The 22,998-nt window shown below is 35.8% G+C and overlaps 1 protein-coding gene across 1 annotated transcript in view; it reads left to right on the forward strand.

Annotated features, from left to right (window-relative positions):
* The window catches only part of SPOCK1 (SPARC (osteonectin), cwcv and kazal like domains proteoglycan 1), a 469,310-nt gene that overhangs the window by 118,321 nt on the left and 327,991 nt on the right, over positions 1-22,998 (forward strand). Inside the window, exons 2-3 of the mRNA XM_032208795.1 lie at positions 9,445-9,453; positions 13,166-13,211. Of these exons, the coding sequence (XP_032064686.1) occupies positions 9,445-9,453; positions 13,166-13,211 (55 nt within the window). The remainder of the gene's footprint in view (positions 1-9,444; positions 9,454-13,165; positions 13,212-22,998) is intronic.

Here is a 22,998-nt window from a genome sequence, read left to right on the forward strand (position 1 = left end):
TTTTAATTATAAGTCGTATTTTGAGGTAAAATCTAGAAAATGAAGTTAGAGATCTGTAGGCTAAAGGTTTGTCGTGAAAGGTATTGTTTTGTTTATTCTTTTATTCATTTGATTTCTATTATATCTATATATTCAACAAGAAATTCCAGACAATGTGATAAAGGGTATTAGGAAAAGTAGAATTTTATCATACAGCAGAAGAAATACTACTGAGACAAAATCTGAAGAAGTAGCCTCCCAGTGGAAATCATGCCATATACTCACATCTGGCGACTTTTGAAAATTGAGCTATTCGAGAGAACCTATGAGAAATGACAGGAAGTTTATTAAAATTGTGCACCAGCCAACTCAGTCTGACTATGGGTGGCTTGCATTGCAAACAAGACAGAAACAAAATAGAAAATAATAAGGGTGTACATCTAATTGCAGTGACAACACCATAATACACAAAACATTCAACAATGGGACCCAACCTCCTTAATCTGAAATAAAAGTTAGATGTTTAATAGTCTTTTGGAACATGATCAGGATGGAGCCAGCCATATATCATTCCAAAGGACAGCCATCATGACACAGAACACACATTTCCTATGCCCCACAAGATAGCACTCTGTTGATTCATACCAGCTGGCATGAATACAGCACATGAGATTAATTAATTAATTATTTTATCTCATTGTTTATTAAATGTTTAAATTTGTATGCCTCAATTCAGGTTGCTGTTAACTCCTATAGATTGCTGAAAGTTTGCTTTGATTGTGATGAATATAAAGTTGAGAAATGGTGCCAAATTTATTTTATTTGTTTACTCTCCTTTTCAGTGTTCAATTACCGATTCCCTCATTCTTCAAATGCTTTTTTTAAAAAACCTGTAGTTAAACATGAATGGTTTGGAATCTTTTCTATTTTTCAGTTTAAATATTTACAGACTTCTCTCTTGCTTCTGGGTATTTTGAAGAACTAGACATATGACCTCCCATTTTGAGTCTATTCTCTAGAGTGCAGTTGTTATGAGATCTAATATTTAAACACTTAGCTGTAAAAAAAAACACCCTTTATATTATTCTGTGAGGACGTAATTGAATCTATCCATTACTAAAACCCTATTTTATTTAGACACTTATTTTATTTTTAATTGAAGAGAACCTTAAAGATCTGATACTACCTCCCAGTTCCTGTGGATAGTTCTTATTTGGTATATAATATGACATTCCCAAAACATACTATCTTTTTTATACAATGTGTATGTAGGTATGACATTATGCAGTATGTTCCATCATTCTACCAAATTTCCCTTTATGCTAGGTGCTTTCATTCAAAATCAAGCACTCAAGCACTGGCTCTGAGGCATTTAGGCATTCAAACTACAGGGTTTTTTAAAACCACACTAAAGGAATGTGTTTTCCCTCGGGGTTGTTGGCATTTATGAGTGGCTTTCTGAACATAATTGACAGAGGACCTGCCTACTTCATTGAGCTTGGAAGCTAAGCAAACTCATACCTGGCTAATGGTTCAATGAGAGTCTTCCAGAGAATACTAGTACTATACACTAGACTGGGATATTTAAAAATTCCAGAAGAAAACAACAGAGACCATTTCTCTAGATGTTGAGCTCTATTTGGGGAAGATTTCTTATTATATTGTGCTATTGGATACATACATCCAAATATAGCAAGGAAAAAATAACACCATTGAGAAAGGCAATCTAGTTTTGTAACAGTGCAAAGAATCTTGCATTTATTGAAAGTTACTACTTATGTGAGTTTGTTTTGACAGACTTTCCATTTTAGCAATAGCAATAACACTTAGACTTATATACCGCTTCATAGTGCTTTACAATCCTCTCTAAGCAGTTTACAGAGTCAGCATATTGTCCCCAATAATCTGGGTCCTCATTTTACCCATCTCAGAAGGATGGAAGGCTGAGTTAACCTTGAGCCGGTGAGATTTGAACTGCCAAATTGAAACTAGCAGTTGGCTGAAATAGCCTGCAGTACTGCATTTTAACCATTGCACCACTGCGGCTCATTTTACTACAATCCACTATTTTATCTTTATAAGCAGAAACACTGGTCTGTGTCAGCTTTGTTGTGAATAAACTGAGGAAAGTTTTCATTCTATGAGAACTAAAAAAAACTCTAAACTTTAAACAAATATGGAAAAACTATGAGTTAAAAGAGAGGAAGTTTAATATGACTGAATAGAAAAAAAACCTTCCTGTTGTATTTTGTAGGAATGGATGAGTTTATATTCATTGTTTACAAAGCAAACAATTTTTCCCCAAACCAGAACATCTCATTTAATTTCATTAGCAGTTGAGTTGTAGTGACTTAGAAACCTCCTAATTCCCATAAGTATACCTGCCACTCCAACCTTGCTGATATTTAAAACATTCCTTTTTTGTATTCTATCCATTTGTCTTGTCATGTGCAAAAGTAATATCTCCTGAATTCTACCCATCTTGGGAAATATATCATGATGTCTTCAAGGGTTCCTTCTGCCATCAGAAAAAGAGAGAGAAAGGAATATTCCCTTGCTGCCTACTATCCACTCATTGTGGAAGCCAGACTAATTGAATGAATATTCCACATTTCCCAAGAAACCAAATAGAAAAAGATTGCTAGAAAGATCACATTGTTCATAGAAGGTTGAAAAACTATCCTTTTTAACTAAAACTACAACTGGGAAATCTATATTTGCATTAAAATGTATAATTTGCTGACATTACAATTTATTTCATTAGGCATTTAGCCTCAGGGGAATGTTATATTATGCTCTGGATTAGTATTAGCAAACACTACAAACAGCAGTTACTGTTTTCATATTGCCCTGATGTTGGATTAAACTCCAATATTATAAAGTAGAGGAAATGAAAGTGGAAAGCTAATCCTTCCTATGAATTATTTGTTTGTTCATTCATTCATTCATTCATTCATTCATTCATTCATCAAATTTATTTGACCATCCATTTCACAGAGGTGTAATATGTGCTGTTCTAAAAGCACAGATAATTGCCTGTGCAGTTGCATTTTGCACAAGCAAATTTACTTTCAAAAACTGTACAGTTGGCAATAGAGTTTTCTGATAGCACTTTGCCAATTATGGCAGCATGGGTCTATCTTGGTAATTTTTTTATGGAGTACTTAAGAGGTGGTCATAACTAAGTAATAGGTCAAATATTTTTCATGGAGCTGAATCCAAATTTTATTCTTGTCATCTTCAGATGGGATCTTATAAAACTCTGAATAATTGCAGTGTAGAGACATACAGTAGAGACATACAGTAGATGGAAGAATATTTCAGTTATTTATATGTGCGTGCTTCATTGGTCATTAGACATTTCCTTCCCTGACCATGTCAGCAATGACACAGTTTGGAAGAAAATGTGCACCGCACCAATATCAGAGAAAATGTGGGAGCAACCCCACACCATTGTCTACATCGTCTTCCACTTTAATACACATGGCAAAGAACCCATGTGGAAGGCCAAAGCAAAGATGGCAAGATACAATAAATACGGACATCAAAAATGTCCAGTTGGACTCAGATACTGTGTTTAATCATGCAAGATAGTGTTTGTTGACTTGAAAAGTGGACTCTGCATTTGCGGGAAAAACACTAGGAGGAAGATTATTTATTTATTTGTTAAATTTATTTACTGCAGATTTCATAATGGAACAACATTGAGTGCTTAATTTCATTTAACTTCAAGCAACTCCCTAAGTTCCATCCATGGATGTTGCGCTACTTAAGAATTAAATCCCACTTTTTTCTGGAATTTGTTTCCCGCCTTGTAACTGAGTGTACTTGTGTTATCATTTAGCTTTATTTCCAGGAACCATCTGCTTTTATTTCCACTTAGACCTGTTTAGATAATTCTTTCTTTCATGTAGAACTCCTTTCTTCCTCTGATAGCAAGATAGTGAGATATGCACTTATTATTCAGAATTCCAATGTGTAAATTTTAGCAACCAGCACTCTACATTGAATATAAAGAGATGATAATTGTCTGAGGTAATGATGATATATTCCACCCAAAATATACCAGTTGCACATTACAACATATTCTATTAGTTCCTTATCTAATTGAGGCTTTAAGCAATTAATATTATTTCCTCTTTAACTTTCTTTCTTTCTGGTTTTCTATGACTCGACAGTTTAATTTCCTGCTTTTGCTAAGCCTTTCCACATTTTGTTTCATTCCATAATTAATCAGATTCTTTCTAACCTCTAAGCTAAGTATATTTTCTCCCACTCTCCTTTTCTATTAATTCTTACATCTGACTTTTTAAAATTCCACCATTGCTTGTCAAACCTTTTCTTCTTTGCACTGACACAGAGAAGTTCAGTGCTTATACTATCAAACTATGTGACACCAAACTCTCTTTGGGGCTTCAGTGTAATATGGTAGAATCTCATATTTTGCATTAGTTATTAATTAATTAATTGACAGCACTTATAACCTATCTCAGTCCCACAGGACTCTCATGCCAGTATGACATAAGAAAAGATACAAAAGCTTTGATCCTAATAGTACTACAGGGAGCAATAAACAGCTATGAGACTGTTCAAGTCATGGTCTGTTCAATCTTGTGAAGTCTGCTCAGTAGCATTTAATGAGATTTTGTTTGATGCTGCTAAGGATGTAGTTGAGAAATATTAGCTACATATTAGACCTAGAAACAGTAACAACAGAAAAAAAATAATTCTTACATTATCTTACAAGCAAATAGGAAATCTTTTTTTTTAACCAGCAAAGAGACTATGAAAACAATGAGGAACAGGTTCTGAACAGCTGTATGAGCCTGCAAAGAAGCACTTGCATTTGATAGTTTGATGAGAATAGATAATGATGAATAGAAAATATAAAATGGCATTCTTCATATAAGGACAGTCCCCTTTATTGCTCCCTTAGAAGGAGCAATAGCAAAAGTGTTGCCTTCTATATGAAAAATTCTCAAATAACGCTTTCAATATCACATCAGCAAGGAATTAATCAAATTAGGTAGAAACAAGTCAAATATTAGAACTGATTAAATTACCCATTGGACTGTTTTAAGCTTCCCCTGCTCTCTGCCAGCTTCATTGCAAAACTGACACAGACACGCAGCAGGAAACTCCTGACAATGATAGGATTAAGAAGGTTTCCCATCTTGTACAAGTTTGAGGCCCAAGTACCATTTGATGGGGTGAGCTCCCTTTCCTGCCCCAGCTCCTGCCAATCTTAACAGTTCAAAAGCATACAAATGCAAGTAGATAAATAGTATTCCATGCACCTCAGTGTATAGTCATGCTGGCCACATGGCCACATAAGCATCTTTGGACAACGCTAGCTCCCTCGACTAAGAAACAGAGATGAGCACCATCTCCTAGAGTCAGACACGACTAGATAGGAAAAACCTTTACCTTTTTTTTTTACCCAAGCATGAAGCTTTCTATTTCTGCAGAAATAAACACCTGAAAGTTCCCTTCCTCCTCCAATATGTCTTATTGTTCACTCATGCCAGGAAGACAGAACCCAGATGAAGCTCCATCAAACACATTTACAATCAGAAGACAACTACTTTATGTGCTGAAAGGAAAGAGAAGAGGATGATAAGTGGCACAGTGGTTTGATTCCATTTCAGTGGCAATAAAGTAGAATAGAACTTTGGAAATCAGGAGGACATTTTAGGGATAGATCATCCTGGAGAAATCTACAGTTTAATTAATTGTTAGTTGATAGGACACCTAATAAACATTTAGAAAAATAATACAGAAAACTGTGATTAAGCTCCTTTATATTCTGATATTTATAGGACAACTGCATTAAATATCATTTTAATATATTAATATATTTGATAGTATCCAAACACCATTCCCTCTCCTGCAAAGATAACTATAAGGGTAACTGATGTATCAGATTTAAGAAGGATGAGTTGAGACGAGTTATACAAAAACCGATTTACTGATTGTCATTTATAAAAACAAAATAAATGATTTATGAATTCCCCTCATGGTCAAATTACATAAACTGCCTTAGCTTCCCATTGTTTCTAACATTCACTTAAGAAGTTGACAGATTCCTTAATCAGAAGCCAGAGATTGGCAAACAGGATCATCAGAAGTAGGTAAATCATGTGAAGGAAATCAAGTGTTGCAATAGCTATTAATCTGTGTTAATTTTAATACACTTGCATTTAACATCCTCCTCCCAAGCACTTTGATTGAAAATCCCAGATAGGATTGGACCTGGATAAAGTTAAGATAAACTCTAAAAGATTGTAGATTATGGAGATATTCCAAAGCTTTAGTAAGGAGTAACTCAGTAAGGTAATATATAGAATTTTTCTCTATCTGTCTAATTAAGAGCCAAGGTGGCGCAGTGGTTAAATGCAGCACTGCAGGCTACTGCTAGATCAGCAGGTCAGCGGTTCAAATCTCACCGGCTCAGGGTTGACTCAGCCTTCCATCCTTCCGAGGTGGGTAAAATGAGGACCCAGATTGTTGGGGGCAATATGCTGACTCTCTGTAAACTGCTTAGAGAGACCTGAAAGGCCTATGAAGCGGTATATAAGTCTACTGCTATTGCTATTGCTATTGCTATTATATAGCTGCTCATCTCACAAACAAGCATACACCACTATTTTTAAAGAATCATTTATCTTAACAAATATTTTTTAAAACCCAGCTAAAGCAAGAATAATAGACAATAGATGCAACCCATCTATCATCAGAGATGATATAATCCCAAAACCAAAAGGACTCCAAACCCAAAGCCACTGATTTTTGCCAAGTTCAGCTGAAACCTTCTTTATCCAATCCTCAGAGCCTCAAGATCCTAGATAGGATGTCCACAGTATCATTTAATTTATCAGAAACAGAGATGATATACAGATAGATAAGTCACTCATTAAATTAATATAGTATATTAATTACAGAACACTTTACAGTAATATCAACACAGGGGCAATAAAATAATGGACAAGAGATTACAGTTCCAGAATGGGTATTAAGAAAAAGATAAGATTAAAAGGCCAATCTGTCAATTACTTTACTCCATATTTCTCCCTCCTAGCATTTTAAGGAGACATAAAAGCAAAATCACGTACAAAATTTACCACTTTGGGTTTGGTTGTTTTATAGAGACTTGGCTTTATCTTGCATAATGTTTATTTCAACCCACATTAGCCACTTTGATTCATAATTCAAAGTTTAACAAAATTCGCTAACGCTCCTGTATAAGCTGTATGCAGTATCAAGCACACAGCTTCTTATCATAGTCATTGATGTTCATAGTTGACATGTTCCTGAAACTCATCCTATCCCATAAATTGAATTGATTCATTCATATATAAAAAAGCTAAAGGTAAAAATATTATGTGCCAAATGGACTCAAGACACTGTTTGAATGTTATGTACTACCCCCACCTCTGAGACCAAAATTAGGGATATTTTTTAGTAAATAGGTTTTTTTTAATATATAGCTATACTGGAAAAGTATGGTCAAGTATATCATGTATTGGTGTTTGTCATCCTGTCTTGTCTTGTCTTGTCTTGTCTTGTCTTGTCTTGTCTTGTCTTACCTACCTACCTACCTACCTACCTACCTACCTACCTACCTACCTACCTACCTACCTACCTACCTACTACTTAACCATAGTTAACCCAGTGGATAAATCTTAATGACCTACATTTGAAATGTAGGGAGAGGAGAGGCTCTACTAAGAACATTGTTGAATTGTTAACTTAAACACATGTGCTTTCAGTTCCAGGTAACTTGTTATTTACCTATGAGAGTATTGATTTTTATCAATTGATTTTGTCTTATTATGATGGTGGTGAGAATGACCAGAGTTCCTCTGAAATAATGAAAACGGCAGGAGGGGTGTTTTTTATTTTTAACGTTTTATTTATTACTTTTTTATTTATTTCCTGCTCTTTTCCTCTAAAGAAAAGTTTTCATCTCGCCCTAGTTCTACAGTCCTCAGCAGCATAAGATCATGCCACTGAAGTTGGGAGTTGTCCTATTTTTATCTTCCCCTAAATTAAGGGTGGGAATGGCAATAAGATGCCCCTGGAAGGCAGAGTATTTCTGCCCCAGCTCCTGCCCACTTAGCAGTCTGAAAACATGAAAATGTGAGTACAAAAATTCAGTCAGAAGATAACAGCATTCCGTGTGCCTTGGTGTACAGTTATGCTGGCTACATGACCATGGAAATACTTTTGGACAACTCTGGCTCCCTCTGCTGAGAAATGGAGAGGTTATGTCCTCCTTATGCTGTTACTATAATCTTTTCTGGTTTAGCAGGAGTCAAAAGGTTGTTTTGGCTCCCTAAATCAGCCCTACTGTAGGTGACTAAAAAGAATGTGTGCCCTTAAGAAGAAAATCCATAGGGATCAATTAATTTTCTTTACTGTAGTCCAGAAAAGATGACAGTGGAAAATTCATTGGCTTTTCTTTATTCCGTAATGGACTCTGTACATATGCATAAAGTGATTGTTTCAGTTTGTCTAGCAAGGTCAGGTTGGTAACAAAAACAGCAATCCACGTTCAAGAATAACTCTTGATAATATTTTCACTTTAATCTGTTTTTGTAAGATTCAGACTTGAGTCATATTTGTAGTTCTGAACATCATATTCTAGAAGAAGTTATACCAACTGAAACAGGATTACCAAATGCCCAAGGGAATAATCACGATATTAGAAATTGAAGTCTTACAAAGATAATTTTAAGTTGCTGAGAATGTATAGCATTGAGAAGACAACAGGAGGATTTGATAGGACTATTCAAAAATCTGAATGCATGTCACACAGAAGAAAGTCAAGAACTCTTTGGTTCCTGAGTGTAGTTTGTGGAATAATAAATTTAATTTACAGGAAAACAGATTCCTAGCAGGAAGAACAGTTCACCCATCGAATCATGAGGGGAGGGGGAGAAGGAGTGGGGATAGAGGAACTGCTGTCTTGAAATGTTCCAGCTTCTTGATATCAGTCCTGAACATTGAATTAAACTTCAGTGGCCCTGGCATCTGGCTCCTGCTTTTGAATGCCAGGTCAGTCTGTAACAAAGCTTCCCTCATTCATGATTTTATCATGGATGAGAAGGCCAACCTGGCATGTGTGAGATTATTATACAGAGGTAGCATGGAATAAACTTCTACTTATTTTGGACCTAACCTTGACTTCCAAATTTCTTGCGCCTGATGCAATATTTGCCATGAATTTGGAAGCTAACATATATTTTCGATTGGTGTAGAAGGTTTACTGAAGAAAAATGTGTATGAATTAAATGTCTGTATTAAATATCTATCTAAACAGATTTACATCTTCAGATTTTAAATTATCCATTGCATTAATATTAATACAATAATGTGTATTATTGCTAGATAAGAAGCTGAAAGTTTCACATCATTTAATATAATTCTTTTGTTTCCTCTTATTTATTATGCTTCCGTGATCAGGAGGTTGAGGTATGTTTTCTTATTTATATAAATACTGGAGTATTTTTTTTAAAAAAATGCCCTACATTGTGTTGAAATTTTCATTCAGTTCTACTTTTTGCTGCCCTAAAATATTTAATTTGTTATCTCCCACCTGTCTACATCTTTTATGAAATTATGAGGGCATATGTGATATTAAATTGTTACTTATTTAAATTTGCATTCTCATTTCTGATAAATTTATCTACTTATTATCTATTTTTAAAAGACAAAATAATGTTTTCAACTCTTCCACAGAAATAAATGAGATTACATATAATTAATCATGCATAATGTATTATATCCATCATGTTTAATACAGTAGCTCAACCCAAAATTCAGTAACTCAGCAACCAAGCTAAACTCCCCTGAAAAATTTCATCCAATTAAGATCTGATACATTTAATTCATACTTTTAGAAACTATTGCATGTCTACATGCTTTGGATTACTCTAAACTGTGTATACTTTTTTTTATTAAACTCTGCACTCTAGACGTAAAGTTCATGTTGCTAGAGGATGCTAACTTTATTTTAGAGAGAGGTCAGACATTTTGTGAACTTTGGACATTGTATAGTTAAGAAAAATGCCAGAATCTAGCATAGGTAAGTTTTCAGGAAACTCAACCCTGTAGCTGGACATAGAATGCCAAATAACTTAATGAGCAATCCTGTTATCTTTATCAGCAGTCCTTTGACCTTTATCAGTGACACTTGCTATGCATTGGTTATCTATGCTCATTTCTTTTTTACAAGGGAAGTTTCTCACATCTAGAAACATGCTTTTCTGAGAAACATTCAAGCTAAGGATGTGTCACCGGGTATGTTTTGATTGAAATGGTTAAATAGTTGTCAGATTTTCATGGTTTCAACCTGAAGATTTTTAAAAATCATAATTGGATTTAGATTAATAATTCAAGGGATTGAACAAACTATTTTTATTATTGTTATAATTTATTATTAAATTGGTTTGCAGCCCATCTAACTTCAACAAAATATTTTTGAAACTGTAAAAAAAATATATCAATCAAATCATCAGATTCAATCTTGTGAATAAAACACCCAATTTGATTTGTAAAGATGATTGAGTTCAAACTTGAGTAAATACCTTTGCAACTGAATTCTTAAATTCTCCCCTGTAATTTTGGATACCAATTTAGCTATATTAATTTAGTCATATTCAGTATAGGAATATTCAGTTGAACAAGATTCAATCAAGTTCCATTTCCATAGAGTGGAAATTGTGATGGAAAGAAAGAATTTATTTGTAGCATTCATGTGTTCCTAATCTGAAACATTTGGACACAGCCCAACTGTGATTAAGCATTTTATATCATAATAGTATTCAAATACATATATAATCAATTCACTGATCATACTGAGAACTGAACTTGATACATGATGCTGTACTAAATGATTTTGGAGGAATATATGATACTGTATAATATAATAATAGTTAAATGCTATAGAGTTTACATGATTTTAACAGATACACTTTATTGCATTCTCTGTTTCCTATTATTGTGATTTTATTCTCATCTATAATTTCTCTCATTGTCAGCACAAATAATATTTGTGTTTTGGAAAAAAATATTTCAATAATGGATATTTTATTGCTGTGCCAATTTTTTCTTGTGTTATGACATTCTTTTCAAATTTATGAGATACTTCTCTGAAATTATCTTTAGGTTATAGTTATTATACATGAATATTTCTTCAGAAACAAAACTACAGTTCATTGACTGGTGAAATATTCATTGTTTCTATGTTTCTTAAAATGTATAAGCTTCCATATGCTCTGAAACTAAAAAAAAAACTGAAGCTTTTTTATTCCTTTACAATTCTCGGTTTAGATTATTTAAGAAATAGATAGTATATGCAATAAAAGATGTAATAAATATGTATAATTTTAATTTATGGAGGAGAAATTAGAATTTATTAGAGTTATTCTTGATAATATTTTTGGTATGCTCATGCAAGTAATTTATTTTCTTGCATTGTAAACTTTTATGATGACTAACCTTCTTAAGATCCCTCTTTCATTTTGTCCTTTAATTAGAAAATGGCAAGATGAATTCAAGGCTCGATAGCTTTACTACTCAGTGTGAGTAAACTACTTGCATGAGCTGCATATTCTTCAATGTAATTGCCCCCTAGTCAATTAAAACTATTTTGCACCTTTCTATCATAGTAGATTCTGTATTCCTTCTCTAATATTTAAATTGTCAAATACATTATTTAATCCATACTGTATTTCTTCATTCCTATGGATGAAAATGTTTTCCAGGCAATACTGAGATTCTCCCGTTTTCTATATAGAACTGCCAACTTTAACTTCGTCTTAAGACTAACTCGGAAAATGTTCTCCAATAAATGTATATGTGTATGCCTATCCAGATCATATATAGCAATAGCAATAGCAGTTAGACTCATATATCGCTTCATAGGGCTTTCAGCCCTCTCTAGGCGGTTTACAGAGTCAGCATATTGCCCCCACAGTCTGGGTCCTCATTTCACCCACCTCGGAAGGATGGAAGGCTGAGTCAACCTTGAGTCGGTGAGATTTGAACCGCTGAACTGCAGATAGCAGTCAGCTGAAGTGGCCTGCAGTACTGCACCCTAACCACTGCGCCACCTTGATGATATATCTACCATGGTACCCCTGAATAACAGCAAGGCAAAAACTAGAAACAAAAATTTAAAAATAATTAAATGAATTAATACATTTAATCAAAATTCATTGCTAATAAAATAAGTTGAGCCCTTTATAAAGTGAATCGACCTATATATAGCAAACATTCTTTTTCCCATGTAGACATAGACAGAAATGCACTGTTTATCCAAGTACTGGCTTCCCATACTGTTTCTACAATAGACTAAACAAAAAACAGAAGGAATGCTCCTGGCCAGGAAGAAAAAATGAGGATGAGAAAAAACCTGGGATGGATTTAAGGGAAAAGAAGGATTCACCTGAAAAGCAGGGATAGGAAATAATGAAATCCTATTTAGGAATTTAAAAAAAAATCAATGAAACAATTGGCAAGGTTAAAAACCCTGTTCTTCCAAAGTTAGCTTATGTTATCTAATCTTATATTCAATGCACCTACTCTAGTGTGAGCAGCCATTTTCTCCTTTTAATTATCTTCTATTCTTAAGAAATGGCATATCTCTATCCCTATTTCCCCAAGTAATTATGTCAGGGAAAATCAAACATGATCACATCTGATAAATACTGTAATAACTAAGAATCATAAAAAAGTTAATAATACCCATAATAGAAATGGCTAATGCTTATATTGGCTTCATGATGTAAAGTTCAAATGAAAACAGATTCATCCCTTCATAGGATAGTACTATTGTTCATAACTCAATATATGCATTTTAATCATTTAAAGTTTGCAATGGAATAGTCTGAAAGAACTTCATTCAGGCACTGCCAATTAGAAGGGCAAAATCTGATAAAATCTGGTAAAAATAGTTCTTTGCCAAGAAGATATGTGAACAGGTTTGCATATATACCCATTAGATAAGGGGTGTCAAACTCGTGTTGTCACAACGTCATCATGTGACATATCGGGACTTTTTTCCCCTTTACTAAACTGTCTGCAGTTTGACAGCCCTGCATTACATCATGTGTTCAGTCATGCATATGACTGAAAGAGGGCTTAAAATGTAATTTAATTATATCCATCTTTTTTCATTTAGGATGATTATTTCAGAAACTGGAATCCAAACAAGCCTTTTGATCAAGGTAAAAGAAATATTGAAATTGTTTTATGTTGTGTACATCAAGCTATTTTTGCCTGTCTGAGAAATTCTTAGCATATCCATTTTTTAAATCTTTTAATTTAGACATTTTAGACAGTTTTTTCATATAACAAGAGTTATCTGTTCTTATGTTTTTAAATTTCATCAGCAACTTGCATTTTAATTAGGATGCTGTTTTGAAATATAACATTGAGTTAATTATTCAGGACCTCAAAATGATCTTGAAATATATAAAAATATGATTTGACTCTTTAACATTTAGCGCCAGTTTCTTGAAGAAAGAACAAACTTATATTAGAACATATTGGCAACATTTGCTAAATTTAATGGGATAAAAATATGCTGGTATGGTTGCAGATGTCCAAACATAGAATTGAAAGATTTACTCTAGCATTGACGAAATGTGATGGAATTAGGATTAGTCTTGACTTCTCCAAAGGTCAGCAGTGAAAGATACTGTTGATAAATGTGTTTTGTTTCACTGTGAGTTCAAGAATCTCCCAAGATTAATGGTACACCTCTCAGTGGACCTAAATAACAATGTGCTAGAAATGTTTGTGTCATATACAGTGCACATAAAAGAGTGAGAGTTATATTGACAGTCAAATTCTGGAAACACTAATAAAAAATACAATTTAGCGCTTGGAAATCTGGCAAAAAGCAAGTAAAATAGAAAAAGGAGCATAGGTTAACATGATAATACATATTCTATTGGCCTTAGTAATTGTTCACCACGGTTACAACTTCAATTCAGAACTGGTAGTCCTGAAAACATAGGATCCATAATTATTACAGGAAAACAATTTGACAAATCCTGCAATATTGCTCTAGCTAACACAATGCTCTCAGCTATAATTTTGTATAGTCTCTTTGGTAACAACTGGTATTTCCATAGAAACTATAGAAGTATGTTCAAAACACTTTGAACTCACTTAAAAACTTGTTCTAGCTCTTTTTTCATGCCAAATCTGCTGCTAAAGGTTTTGGGAGGTTTTTTTTTTTTAAGGGAACATGCAGAGACCATTTCTCACGGTAATATAAATTCTGGTTACTATTGCTTCAATCAAGGATCTAATTTGACAAAAGTGATCCTGAAATCTTAAGGATGATGGGAGAAAAAAGAAATTGGATTCTGTACTTCTGTGAAAAGTTATGCAGTTTATCTAAATACATCTGTCTTCCCAGAGGAAGCAACATATACTTGGACAGAATGATCAGCAGGATTATATAGTAATTATAACCAGACATGTTATCAGCTTTGTTGTAGTTATGTACATGATCCTTCAGGTTTAATACTTTTTGTTGGTTCATTAAAACTAATTTAAACTTATGACATGCATCATACTAAAATTTGTATTTTCTTCCACTGAAACATAAAAATGTAGAAAATTCGTGTCAGAAAAAAAAACCAGTGGTCCATTGAGCCTAGTCTTTGAAGGTCTTTTTGTTTCTTTTTTTATTTTTAATGTATTCATTTATTTATTTTTGTTATTAGAAAAATGTTAGGTTTGAGAGTCAGTATGGTGATGTAATTAAGACTCTGGGCTAGGATGAGGAAGACCTAGGTCAGTGTTGGCGAACCTTTTTGGCACCAAGTGTCGAAATGGGAGTACGCACATGCATGTGGGGGAGCGCTGAAAACTGGAAGAGCAGCTCCATGGCGCATATATGCAGGAGCGCAGACATTGGAAGAGTAGTTCCCTGGCACATATGCATGAGCCTGGAAGCTGAGCTTCCATTTTCCGGCATGTGCATGCATGCCAGTCACCTGGTCTTCCGGTTTCTGACGTGCATGCATGTGCGAAGAATGGCTGGCTAGCGCACATGTGAGTGCCAGAAACGGAAAGCTCAGTTTCCTGGTGCGTGCTTGTGCACCAGGGCAAGCTGCACTTCTGGTTTCTCGTGCTACCACGCATGTGAAGACCAGCTGGCCAATGCACATGTGTGCGCCAGAACCCTGAAGAGCAACAGGCGACAGCTGACATGGCTGGAGAGATGGCTCTGTGTGCCACTTCCGGCACGCGTGGTCATAGGTTGTAGCTTTCCATAGATACTGAAGCCAATTGAGAAGAAATGGCATAGTCACTCCTTCTCAACCAAAATCAACACAAGGTTTTAGAACAAATTGACTGAAAAACAAAAACCCATTGTCACATCATGCTTTGATGAGCTTCGGTGTAAGAACTTGGGAAGCACAATACCAAAATAAGTGGGCCCTATAACTAAGCAAGCCATACACTAAGAAAAAGAATAAGATAAAAATGTTAGCCTCCTATGTTCTCTGAAAAGTGTCTGTCTTTCTAGATTTAAACTAGAATTTCACACAGTCAACAATATCAGATTCAGATTTTGTATTGGAATATAATTAAAATATATCTCTGTTCATATTAGAAGCTCAAGACAATTTTTTGTGTACAATTTCAAGCCATCTTTTCAGCGCTTCACAACCATTCCTATCCCCACAATTTATATGCTGGCTATAATTTATAATTTGGCAGAGGAGGATTGGTACTTTTAATGCATATTTTTAGTACGTAATATCATGTTAAGGTGCACAGTTAACAATGTTCTGTTCAGTACTTAATCTCAAACTTTTCACCCTGAAAGACTACATTAACAGTTAATTCAATTCTTTATGCAACTGTGAATTTTTTTATTATTAAGGGGAACTATTGACTCTAATGTTGTGTTAGCTGCTTATTTTTATTACTTGCATTTGGGGGGTTGCTAATGTTCTTGTGCTATTTGCATTCTAATGATCCCAATTCTCTTTCTCTGTATTTCATGTTAGAATTGCCTTAATTTCAAGATGCTAATCATTCTGCTGTTATAATCAGTTTCATTTCGTCTCTCTCTCTCTCTCTCTCTCTCTCTCTCTCTCTCTCTCTCTCTCTGTAGTTCTTCAGAGACTACTTGACACATATATTGAATATATACTAGTATATAAAAAGTGACTTGCTTAAAATTATTGATTAGAATGTAAATAAAAGGAACCTCATAAATTGGGCAGTTATAAGATAATTCACTTAATCAGTATATTCATTTTGTAACTAGAAAAACAGTGGGGTTTATTGATACAATGCAGCATGAAGTTATCTTTCTTTTCACTCTTATTGTTACGGAAATCATTTCAGCATACAGCTCCCAACCTATCAGTGTATGTTAGGGATTTACATGGACTAAGGCTGCTCTAAAGAAGCAAACTGGGGACTCTATGTGTTCAATTTTCATTTAAATTTAGTCATTAAAATTAAACTGGAATTCAGTCATCAAAATCACACTGTCAAGTTGTATTAACTTTTGTATTTTACATAAAATAGTTTTAGATTCATGTACATACGTTAAGTTTGTGTAAAAAATGAAAAGAAATTGTGTTCTTGATTTCCATTCTATTTATTCATTTACCAGTATGTTCCCGTCAACAAGATTTATATGTGGGTTAATATATATTGGATTGGTCTACCAGAAAAATAAAAAGATTGTACGACATCAAAACACTGAAATTATAGAGATTACATCAAAACTATATCCTCTATTTATTCACCGCACACAAGACCAAAATATAGCTTACTTGGATATAGGAATCCAGTCACAAACATTTACTTTTCATTCCCAATCCATTTTTGCTGAATTGATCAAGGGTCTGATAATGGAAAATGTTCTATATAATGCTGCTAATTGTATAAACCAGAGACATTTTTAATTCTGGAAAACATGTACAATGCTTTAGTGCTCCCTTTGATGGTAAGACAGGAAAAACAACTGCACTGGTAATATGTAACTTAGAGTCTTCTTCCTATACCTAAAAAACTATAAGGGGTAGCTTTGTCATCATATTGTTTCATTTTTTATCATTTAATTATTGGGGTGGTGTGGTGGATCACAGTTAAGATACTGGGCTTGTCATCTGTAAAGCTGGCAGTCCAGGTTCAAGACCTGAGCATCATACAATGAGATGAGTGTTACATACTGATGTGGGAGGGAACACAGGAGCCATGGATAAGCCAGTAGGTGTACTTTATTAGTTACAGAAGAGAGATGACAGCAATTCAAACGGTTCCAAGGTCACCAGAGTATTTATAGGCAGCAATAGCCAATCAGAGTACGCTAGCAACAGCTTCTTCTGTGTCCCAACCAATCAGGGAGCACAGAGCAGTTGCTAGCCCTTTTGAATATGACAGAACACAAATCATAATATATAACACTCCTTCCCCCCAGCTCAGTTGAAGGGGGGAGTTTTTTTATCAACTTTAGCAATTCAAAAATAATGAATACAGTAAAAGAACACGCCCAGAAGCATAGTAGTTTCAACTCCTTTTTCAATTAATTTAGTTTCCCCAAGTAAAAGAACACGCCCAGAAGCATAGTAGTTTCAACTCCTTTTTCAATTAATTTAGTTTCCCCACTCTCCTTACCCCCCAGTGCATATTCACCATTTTATTTCGTTAATTTATTTATTTTTGTTTTAATAATTTCCCCTCACATTCCTTTTTGTTTTAATTCATTTTCAGCATGTTTCGTAACACTGTATCGATGAAAACCGGCTAGACCGGCAGTAAGAAACAAAGTAGCAAGACGGTTTCAGGAAAGTAGAAGGCTGTTACAATGTAGCCGAATGTGTATTTGAGCTGCGGCTTGGCTCGGAAGGCTTTGACAACTTGTAAAGGCAGTTCTGCAAGCCGGCAGAGGCTTAAATGACTTCAATTCGACCGGTGTGTCACTCTTGAAGCCACGAAACGGAGCGGAGGCAGTAGGTGATGGCGAGGGCGTAGAGGGCGAGCCGGCAGTGCAGTTTTGAAGAACGGAGGCCGGTGGTGAGGCAGAGTTCGGCTCTCGGCTTCGGCGACGGCTAGTAGAGGCAGCTCTCCTGGAGATTGGCAGGCTGATCTCATGTGTAGGGAGGCGGACTGGCTTTGCAAGCAGGCGGAGTGGCCAGACCACCCAATGACCTTGGGCCCAGACAGTTGGCTAGGAACTGGTTTGGCTGGGCGCATGCTGGCCTCGGTTTCCGCTGTCCACTGCTCGTCCTTGGCACCAGTGCAAGTTGGCATAGACGCCGCGGTGGCCACAGCTGCTGCTGCTGGACAGTAGCCTCGGGTAGCCTCTGGACCTCTGCATAACAGAGGTGGCTGCGACTGGCTTTTTTCTTGATCCAGGCCCTGTGGGAATTGCTCATCCCATCCTCGTCGCCAGTTGTTGCATACTGATGTGGGAGGGAACACAGGAGCCATGGATAAGCCAGTAGGTGTACTTTATTAGTTACAGAAGAGAGATGACAGCAATTCAAACGGTTCCAACGGTCACCAGAGTATTTATAGGCAGCAATAGCCAATCAGAGTACGCTAGCAACAGCTTCTTCTGTGTCCCAACCAATCAGGGAGCACAGAGCAGTTGCTAGCCCTTTTGAATATGACAGAACACAAATCATAATATATAACAATGAGCTTTTGTCGTCACCCTGGCTCCTGCCAACTAGCGGTTCGAAAGCATCCAAATGTGTGTAGATAAATAGGAATTATTTTCGCGGGAATGTAACAGCGGTCTGTAACATCATGCTGGCCAAATGACTGCAGAAATGTCTTCGGACAGCACTGGCTCAATGGCCTTGAAATGGAAATGAGCACCATCCCCTGTAGTTGGCAACCACTAGCAGATTAAAATCTGCAGGGACTCCTTTACTATTTTTACCATAGCTTTCATGTTAGGAGGGGTTTTATTCCCTAGACTATGGGTGTCAAACTCTATCACGTCACATGACTGTGTATTACAACATTTGGGGGGTTACCTTTCCGGAGCTGGGGTAGGTGTGGCCTGCATGTGACGCATCTGGCCCACGGGCCACCAGTTTGGCACCCCTGCCCTAGACCTAAGGCTTTGAATAAACAAACAAGGAGATAGGCAAAAGAAAGAAGAATGAAAAGCTTTGGTTATTCCTTTCTTAGCTTTGCAGATTTACAATCACATTTAGGAGTGAGAAGAAAGGAAAAGTTTTGGAAGTTGATGAACCAAAACATTTTATGGTATTTTATTCCTGAACATGACATTTGTAGAATTGAACATGGCCTTGGTTTTAATTTTTGTAGTTGTCTAAAGTAATTATCAATGGATTTTTCTGCTGTGAATAGATACTTTCTAATAATTTGGAATAGGGAACATGGGAAAAGCAATCTCCCTATGGTCCTTGTTTGGCTATATTTCTTCATTAAATCTGAAGTTTTTACATTTGCGCTGTAAGAATATGAATATTTTGCGTGACACAGAAAATATAAGGCACTCTGGATTTCTCTTGTATGAAAGGAAATTAGGATGTAAAAAGACCAATTTAATCTGTTCTGGACAACTTCCAGCAGTACATTCCAAAAAGTTACGTGCAGAATTTGGGATTGTCTGATGAACCTTGTCTTTTAATGAAGTAGATGAGATGCTATTAAAGTGCCATAATTCATGGAGAGGGAAGACAGTCCTGTTGTTAAGATTGCCCCGTGCCCCACAGAAGTAAGCAGAGAGCAATATTCATCTTTGTTAGTTCAATATCCTCATTGAATCCAAGTTGAACTTCTCATGTTAAAGATAATTATGTCAGGGGAATTAATCTTAATTTCAGGTAAATACAGTAAAGAAAATATGTTTATACTCACAACCTCTCACTTTGTTAATTTTCTTTCCCTAGTACAGGTTCTTAGGTGGTATTAACTTCATTCTATTCTGGAAAATAAAATTGTTTCCTACCCTTGAGTTATTTTTCTTTATTGTTTATTACAGATTTTTTGAGATCAGTTGTGCAAAATAAGAGGCTATACTGGATGGCTATTATAATGAAATAATAATACTAATTAGGTCTAGTGGTTAAGGCTATAAACCAGAAGATAATGAATCTTAGGCATTAAAATCAGCTGGGTGATTTTGGCCATTTCCCCTCTCAGCCAATTCACCTCACAGGGTTGTTGTTGTGGGGAATATATGAGAAGAAATGAATGTTAGATATGTTTGCCTAATAGATAATAACAAAGTAGTATATACATAAATAAAAATATAGCCATTATAATTACATATACATGAGAATGCACTGAATAAAATCACGAACAGTAATGGAATTAGCCAACCCATCAGAAATCACCAGAATAAAGTCTACAAGTATCTGAGCATTTTATAGTTGGATAACCCCAAGCCTTGACAGCTTTAAAATGTGATTAATAAAGAATACATCCAAGATGTGAGAAAAGTATTAATGACAAAATTGAAAGGTAGAAGCAACATGAAAGCCATCAATTTCTGGACCATACATGTGATACTGCACAATGCTGGATTTATTAACTGGACACATGCTAAACTGCACCCTTTGAACCCAAAAAACCAAGAAAACTGTTGACCATTCACATCTTCATAGTGATCTTGATACCAACCCTTCAGAAATGAAGGCAGAAGTTTACTTTAAATCAAACAAACTGCTGAAGAAGAAAAGAATGCATTGGATGATTATATAAAAGATAGCCAAGAACAAACAGTGATGCAAGTTGAATATTGGAATTTACTAATGTTAGAAAACAAAAATATGATTATTGAAATAAAAGAATAAAAATACAACAGAATGCTGGCAAGGAAAAGCATTACATGGTCAGTTTTACAAAAGGTCAACGGGAAAGTGGATAAATGCAAAACTGGCAATGGCTTATGTTAAATCGGGTAATGGAAAGGCACACAAGGCTAAAGGTAACAACAGTATTATAACACAACAAGTAAGAACAATCCAGCGAAGGTTGAGTCTGACAGCAGCCCTTTTATAGGGAGCTGTCAGACCCTTCGACCAATGAGATTAAACCTCTGTTCCCGCTGGAACAGAGGACCTTGGTGGAAACCACTATAACTGAAGCTAGTATCTAACAGCTTATTACTGGAATAATTTAAAAAAAAAACAAATGCTTGATTTTCGTTGTGAAAGAGCAAGCTATTCAAACAAATGCCAAAAAGGCCAGAATTGAAAAAATATATACAATGTTTCCAAAGATTTCTTTACAATGTGTAAAGAAACAGAAAAAATAGTTAATATACTCAGCTCATACAAGGAAATTGCACAAATTTATAAGAAGGTAATAACAATTTTAACTTGCTTTTACAATTGTATGACATTAAATGACACCCCCACCCCAAATAATTTGGTTGCATTTTATTATAATATATTAATTATATATTAAAGACTATATCTCGAGCAGTGACATGCGGTGAGGTTTATGGCTGGTGAGGCTCTGACCCAGTGGTGGGTTTCAAATTTTTTTAGACTTGTGGACTTCAACTCCCAGAATTCCATAGCCAGGCATGCTCAGTTCCGATTTAAAGCAACAGCATTTGTTTTTCTCCTTTGTGGAAAAGTTTCCTTCATTCTTTTCCTTCTCCCTCCCCCCTCCTTCCTCCCTCTGTCCCTCCCCCCTTCTCAAACAAACACACACACACACACACACACAGGTTGGATTGGGCTATCTCTCCTACCCCCTTCCCTCTCTCACTCGAACAAACTCTCTCTCAAATAAACTAACACACACACACACACACACACAAACATAAAGGTTGGATTGGACTATCTCTCCTACCCCCTTCCCTCTCTCACTCAAACAAACTCTCTCTCAAATAAACTAACACACACACACATACACACACACACACACACACACACACACACACACACAGAGTTGGATTGGTGGGAGACCACAGGAGGAGGCAGGAAGCCAGTCAAAGAGACATACTGGAGCACACACACTTTCCCCCTGGAAAGCCCTGGAAGGATCCAGCCCAGCTTCACTGATTACAGGTTTGAAAAGGCAACATGGCTCTGCCTGAAATCAAACTACATTTGGGGAGAGAGAGCACAAGCGAGCCAGAATCCTTCCCTCCACCCTTTGCCCAAAGCCCTGCACCAGGAGGATGAAGTTTGAATTCCTCCCCCTCCCTCCGACCCACACGTACCTTTTCCAGCTGTTTCAGAAAGGATTTCAACTCTGCTCTTGCCTGTCATCATGAAAAGAAAAAAAATGTAAAAGGAAAAAAGGTAAGAGCTGAGGTCAGGCTGAGCTAGTTGCTGCCACAGTCATCGTGAATGACTATGCTTAACTGTTTAAAAAAGCCTCAAAAAAGCACCCTCTACAGGAGGAGGCAGGAGAATGATGTGCCTCACCTACGTCAGGAATTTTTAGGCTTTTAACCCTTGCTTAACTCTGCTCGAGTGATCATAAAACGCCTAAAGTCAGACTAGATGAGGCACGTCGTTCTCCTGCCTCCTCCTGTAGATGGTGCTTTTTTAGAGGCTTTTTTAAACAGTTAAGCAGAGTCATCCACGGTGACTCTGGCAGCAACTAGCTGAGCCTGACCTCAGCTCTTGCCTTTTTCCTTTTACATTTTTTTTCTTTTCATGATGACAGTGGTGAGGCTCTGCCTCCCCTGCCTCCCCTGACTGCCTCTCCCTGATCTAGAGTAACATATTGTAACATATTCAGCCCAATTCTCTCCTGTAATATTACAGTTCATAATATGGTAGATAAATTGTCTACTTAATCATGAAAATGTGTGTGTGTGTGTTTTCAAGTTACTGCAGTTGACAGAAAGCATATGCATTTTTATTTTCTATTTATTTGCAAAGGTTCTTAGAGTAGCTGGAAAGAGAAAACACCACAAATTATTTTAATGTAAGAGCTAATTATTCTTGTTGTATTTCCATATATGTAGAACCCTAGAATAGTCTAAATACACTTCAGGTAGTTCTAGACTTACAGCTATTCATT

Source organism: Thamnophis elegans, chromosome 2 (genome assembly GCF_009769535.1).
Source record: "Thamnophis elegans isolate rThaEle1 chromosome 2, rThaEle1.pri, whole genome shotgun sequence".
Classification (NCBI taxonomy): Eukaryota; Metazoa; Chordata; class Lepidosauria; order Squamata; family Colubridae; genus Thamnophis; species Thamnophis elegans.